Source organism: Centruroides sculpturatus, unplaced genomic scaffold, assembly GCF_000671375.1.
Source record: "Centruroides sculpturatus isolate CEXI.00-Female unplaced genomic scaffold, Cexi_2.0 scaffold492, whole genome shotgun sequence".
NCBI lineage: Eukaryota > Metazoa > Arthropoda > Arachnida > Scorpiones > Buthidae > Centruroides > Centruroides sculpturatus.
In genome coordinates this window covers 305,380-312,416 of record NW_019385105.1, presented here as the reverse complement: position 1 = coordinate 312,416, position 7,037 = coordinate 305,380, and the positions used below count along the sequence as shown (strand labels likewise).

Genomic DNA, 7,037 nt, shown 5'->3' with positions numbered 1-7,037 from the left:
ATTTTTCTTTGTAGTTGCACTGTAGATTTCAATTATTAATCATGTTAAAGGCAATTCTCAATTGAGCTAACTTGATTGTTGATGATCCAAAATCTTTTGAAAATTAAGAAGAGAAATGTAAACAATGACATAAATTTTAAATTTCTATCTGTACAATTTCAATTTAAAATGTGTTTTGTTTAATATTTTAAGCTAGCTGGTTGCGGATTTGTGTTTGACTAACAGGCTGGCTATATGGAATTTTATGTTTTTCATGTATTTAATACATAACAGGTGTCTGTTTCTCATAGAAAGTTCTTCCAGGAGGCATTCCCCCTGGAATAATGCCCATGTTACATTGCCTTATCCCATCAATCTAGTCCAAAAAGTATTTTTGCAAAATATCATGATATGTATTGAAAAATAAGTTGTGAATCAACTATTAATATTTATAAAATTTGGCACAAAATTAACTTTATTTAAAAAACTTATTAAACAGGTTTGATTTTCAACTTTTAGGGCAACTTTTAGTATTAAAATTTTGAAAATAAATTGACTTGTATTCATGGAAATAAATTATATAAATACTTACAAAAGTAAGCCCATGAAAATGTTTATATTTTCAAAGTTGTTGTTAATATGTTAATTAATAATTAAGTTCTTATTTATTAGAATGCTAAATGAGGTTTATTTTCTTATAAATTTCTCTATTTTGGTTCAAGTTATAAATAATCCATGTTTTGTATGTAAATGTGTTTTAGTTTACATGAGAAATATTGTTATGGTTATCATGAAAGTAGAGTTAATTATTATTATTATTATTATTATTTTGTAATAATAATAATAAATAATGTATAAATGATAATTTAGCTTGGTATGTGTTAGGAATGATTACTTGTTTACACTTACATATTAAGCACCATGCTTTGTATGCTGTTTGTATTATATCTTAAGTTATACTAATGACCTGTTTTTCTTTTATTTTCATGTAAATTATAATGAAAAAAAAAACAAAATTATTGGTAGTGCAAGTCATGCAGTTTTTGAATTAACTAATAAGAGAAGAAAATAAATATATAATATAATATTAAGTATTTATATATTATATTATTGTGTAAGATGAAGGAAGGCCGTTATTAAATAGTGGTTTTCGCTGTCTATCATCATAATAGCAATATATTAGTTTTTCAAATGAGCTAATATGATTGTCTAGTTGTTGATGATTTAAATTATCATCAGAAAATTATCTTTCTCCATCTTAAATGGCTGAATCTTGTTGAAATTCTATGCACTGTTTAAAAAGAATATTTTCATTAATTTAATTTGAATTAAAGATAAATATGACCGTATCTATTTTCTGTTTCGATAAATTATATTATAAAATGTTTCTAATTTGCGAAAATTATTGTTAAAATATAATTAATGATAAAGATCACTAGATGTTGGCAAATTATATTAATTCAGATAAAGCAAAAACTAACATTATTGCACCATAAGCCATAAATTATAATTTGACATAAACTATTGTTTTTTTTTTTTACTTGTAAATAATATTTTTTATTTTAGTTTATTAGCACAAACATCTTACTTTAATATTGTTTTTGCTTTACAGATTTTCTTCCCAAATTTTCAAAATAAATAAATCTGAAATGTAAAAAGTAAAAATGCCTGGAACATATAGATATTCTGCAACATTTGACAGAACATATGAAGAAGAGACTCCTCCTTCGTCGGATTCTCGATCACGACCAAAGACAAGGCAACCATCCTACGGACGTTCGCTGAGCGATTATGGCTGTCATCGCCGTTCGACGTCTACCGACAGTCTCGATAGCATGTGTGGAAGCAGCAGTAGTAGTACCAGTCATTCGAGACAAGTGTCGGGAGATAGCACTGAATATATTCCAACAAGAAGGCTAAGTAAAGCGAGTGCAAAACCAGCTCATAACCCTTTACAGTTTGTTAAAATAAGTCAAATTCCATTATATAGGCAGGTAAATATAATATAATATAATATATTTTAGTTTTAGGTAAACATTTACCTAATTTTAAAAAGCATAAAAAAATAATCACAAAATAGTTACTTTATATGTGTATAAAAAAAACAGTTATTAATATTTTAATTTTATTGGAAATTATCATAATTTAATAGAAGAATTTATTATTTTTCCTTGTGCTGTAATAATAATACTCACAATGTTGATAAACAATACAGTGTATACTTTTATTAATATTAACCAAAATTAATAATTTCTTAAACAAATGAAATTTTGTAAGTGATTGAAATGTTTTATAAAATCTTTGGTTCTTAAATCAAGAGAGAAAAAGTTTTTCATCGTAAATTTACCATCCAAAAATCAGAAAATCAAAATGAATTTATTAAATATTCAATAAACTTCAATTTATAATTAAATTATCTAATTAATCCAAGAATATGTAAAATATTTTCAATTCATATTTCTAGAAAGTATAAGGTGATTTATTCAGTGGTGGATTAAGCACTTGCAGGGCTCCAAGTGCAACCTATTTTTGAAACACCTTGTACTAAATACTAAGTAATGCTATCAAATCAATGTATTATTTAATAAAAAAAAATCCCGATCAGTCAATTGTTTTCTTAAAAATAAATCTCTAAATGTGTAGATGAAGTTGGTATCTGTGCCTGAGATTTGTAGAATGTATCTGTTTTTAAACTGCTAACTTTTAGAGGCCCCAACCATATGCTTCTTGTGCCTGTACGATGATCCACCAGCGGATTTATCTTCTGTTTAGTTACAAAAATAAATTATATATTTGTTTGATGGCATAATTTTTATAACTTTATTTTGATAAATAAAGTTATAAGATTTGTTCTAGAGTAATCAGCATATTTTTCTAAAACATCTATTGATCTTTCTCAATAATTTTATATTTAACATGCAATGACTTTTCAAAATATGTTTTTGTTTGCATGGTACATGTAAATAATTGCTGTAGTAATAATAATATAAAATAAGTATGCTTACATGTGTTTAATAATGTCATATTTTATTATTGTTTAATAACATTTAATAAATATATTAAAAATAGTTTATATAATTTTATGATTTAGTTTATTTTATTATAATAAAATTAATCATACAAATTATATAATAANCAGTGTGTTCTTGCTAACTCCCAAACAAAAAATGTCTGAAGTTGACACTGTACGTGGGGGCCCCTTTCATTCAAATTTGCCTGGGCCCCACGAAACTATAATGCACCACTGCCTACGTGCAATAAATATGATAATGCAGAAATAATATCTTAGACTTATCTGTTTCTAATAGGAATTTTTAAATATTAAATGTTAAAGTTTAAATAAATAAATCAGATAAGAAAAACATTGTATAATTATTGTATGTAATGTTCCATAAACAGTTTAAAATTTAAAATTAAGTATTTTTTTATATGTTGTATTATTTGGAATATAATTAGAATCATGATATAAAAGTACAACTAATATTTAATTTCTGTAAAAAATAATTCAAAAAATAATCTTATTTACAGTGACAAAGCATATTTATTAATGTGCATTGTATTGTGTTAAATAAATTATTATTCATCAAACCTTTTAATTTTATCTATTCAAATAGTCATATTAAAATACAATGATGCATATGGATAACATAGAAAACTTTAAATAAAAATTAAGTGTTAAATTATTATGATGAAAATGTTTAGTTGATTGTCAATTTATTTAATTTTTTTTAGCAACAAGAACAGAAGAAAACAGAAACAAAAGTAGTGAAAGAAAAAGTAAAAGAAGAAGAAGAAGAATGGCAATCTGTAAGTAAAATAAAAAATATTTATTCAATTTAATATATTGGAACATGAAACTGTTTTCTGTATGAAACTTAAAACTTCTTCTTTAATAATAATGACTTTTAGCTTGGAGAAATGCCAATATATCTGATCCCATGGGAAACATCTGTAAAATTCAGATTGGCAATTTTATTTATTTACTTTTTATCTTGCATTCCAGTCCTTAAAAGTTTTCTCTGCTGATCATTTTACATAAGAAAATTAAATAGGAAAATCTAGAAAAAGAAATATTATAAATGATGATAAGTATAAGTTAAAAAATAGATAATTTTTTCAGTTAAATCAATGAGATTCTACAGCAGATTCAAGCTTTTTTTTTGTTAGAGTTTGACTTTAAAAAGTCAATCAATATGCACTTATATATATTTAATTTTAAAAATAAAATTTTATGCATTCAACTACTCAAAACTGGGAATACATTAATAAACACTGCTCATATGACCAAAATCCAGCAGGATAAATTACATGAAAGCAAACATTTTCAACTATGTTTAATGGATTTGTAACTTTATGACCAATAGAATGAGTTATTCCACATTGTTTTAATCTATAATATAATTTTATTGAAAAACTGTGAAATCTACTTCTGAATCCAAGCATAACATGTGTTTATGTGAGTCGAGTTTAGTTCATTCATTAATTCCATATACTTATGGTAAAATCTATATCTTATATGTTTTTCACCGTATGCTGTACTGTTAAGAAATCTGCTTTAATCTGATTCAATACAAAATAAATCAAGCATTTTCAGATTAAAAACCTTTCGATCTGAAGATGAAATATTACTAGTCTCAATAAACATATAATCGGCATTGAAACATGGATTTCTTAACAGTATAGTGAATGAAATACAAAATATGGAGTCAGATATCAGTAGATTTATATCTTCTGTAAGTATATAAGTGTTTTAGTATCAAACTTTTTATATAATTTTTACAATAAATTGTCATTGTGTTTAGAAAAAAATAGAAGCTTTATTTGGTTTTTTTTAAGTGATTAACAGAAACTTCATAAATGAAGTTTCTGTTAATCACTTAAAATATCTGCTCATCATATTTACGGAGCATTCCAAACTTTTTCAGTAAAGATTCATTCTCTTCTATAAATTTTTTCTACCAAATATAAAATAATAGTCAACAGAAACTTCATAAATGAATAACAGAAACTTCATAAGTGAATAACAGAAACTTCATAAATGAAGTTTCTGTTAATCACTTAAAAAAATAAAATTAAAATAAATATTATGTAGATTTAAATTAGTAATACAAAGAAACTTCATAAATGAAGTTTCTTTGTATTACTAATTTAAATCTAGATAATATTTATTTTCATTTGCATATATAAACTGAATTCCTATATCCTAGTATTGTTATTAATAGCCATCATATTTTCTGGAATAAAGACACAGGGTGATATTTTTGTCACCATGTCATAAAGTTTGAGGAAGACTGTTTGAGGAATTAAGTTATGAAGATCATAACTTAATTCCTCAAACAGTCTTCAGTATACAACAGGTAATCTCTACATTGTCAAACTCTAATTAAACAATAACATATTTACTCAACATATTTTTACTATAGCTATGTAGCTTTTGCATGTATTTGTGCTGGATATTTTAATTGTAAATGTCTTCTTTTAAACTCCTCTTACTTCCTAATAATTAAAGGCATGCATTCTAATTATATTTTTTAAAATAAGAATATAGTAAAAATCTTTTGAGGCAGAGTGCAAAAAGCACAGGATGGCTTAAATATACAAACTCCCATTCCAGCATAGAATATTTAATCTTATATGCTGAAAATATAGAAACTGCAAAGAACAGTTAATGATTTAATTATATTTTTCAAATATCTTATTATATTTTATTTTTCAAAAACACTTATGAGATTGAAGAAAGTTAAATGATAAAGGAAACATATGAATTATATAAAACTGATTATTATTGAAAAAAAAATAAAGTTGTTTAGTTATTAATAATAATAATAATAATAATAATAATATTAACTTTGGCTGAAAAATAATTCAAAACATAGCAAATGTCAAATATAAAAATATTATATGGCATATCATTTCCTATGGTTTGAGTTTGTGATCTTTTTCAACATAACAATTAAAATTTAAGTTATATAAAATAAAATAAATTTTTGCTTTGAAAACAGCAATATAACAGTTATTTCAACAACTAGCAGACCCCGCCACGTGTTGTTGTGGCTCAAAATATATCTATTATAAATGTATAACACTTCTCCCGTGGGGGGATTTTTCGAAAAATCCCTTAGTATACATTTTCTTGACGTACCTTAAAATGCAAAAAACCACATCTGAAATAGTATAATAGAAGCCAAGTTCTTCACGGTAAGCCTTAATCCTGTCCCTCTCCCCCACGGGGGGATATCGAAAAATCCCTTTGTAGTGTATATTCTGTTGACATATCCTATTAAAATGCAAAAATCTGCATCTAAAATAGTATAAATAGAAGCATAGTTCTTTATGGTAAGCCTTAATCCTGTCCATCTCCCCCCAGTGGGGGGAAATTCGACACGTATATTATATAAAAACACGTGCGTATTGGAATGCAGCGTTGTGTGAAAATTTCAAAGCAATATGTAGGAACAAACGAACATTACATTTTTATTGATATAGACAGATGATGATGTGGTTTATTAGGTCGTCGTACTTCGCAGCGCCATCTTTTGGACATAAGCCGTATATAAGGGGGGGTGTGAATGACGGGGTTTACGAATTATGTGAGAAAGGCGGTGTATTCGCACGCCGGGGAGGGGGTTATACCCCCTCCCCGGGACGTGGGGGTGGGGTCCGGGGAGGGGGTGGGAAACCCCTCCCCGGAAAAAATTTTGAAAATTGACAGTGTGAGGTAGCATTTTTTATGCAAATAAGCAAGCATTTTTACCTGTTGAAAATGAAAATTTAAGTACATCGAATTTCGTGGGAATACCTACATGTATAATGATAGTCTGGCTATTGCTATTTAAACCTAGTTTTACTGTCGAATGCATCAAATTACACAAAACTGCGTAAACACTTACGTAATAACATTTTTAATCAATGCAAGATCTAAATCGTTTGCAAGCGTTCTCTTTTGTTATTTTTCATGGACTTAAGAGCCAAAAATCCATTGCATGAAAATATTGATACATATTAATAGCTTTTAAGTCGTGAAAAATTACAAAAAAAAAAAAAAAAAAAAAAAAAAA

General features: G+C 26.2%; 1 protein-coding gene across 1 annotated transcript in view; it reads left to right on the top strand.

Moving 5' to 3' along the window:
- Positions 1-1,643: 1,643 nt before the first annotated feature.
- The window catches only part of LOC111634771 (LIM domain only protein 7-like), a 36,013-nt gene continuing 30,619 nt past the window's right edge, over positions 1,644-7,037 (top strand). The window contains exon 1 of the mRNA XM_023379609.1: positions 1,644-1,973. Within this exon, the coding sequence (XP_023235377.1) occupies positions 1,644-1,973 (330 nt within the window). The remainder of the gene's footprint in view (positions 1,974-7,037) is intronic.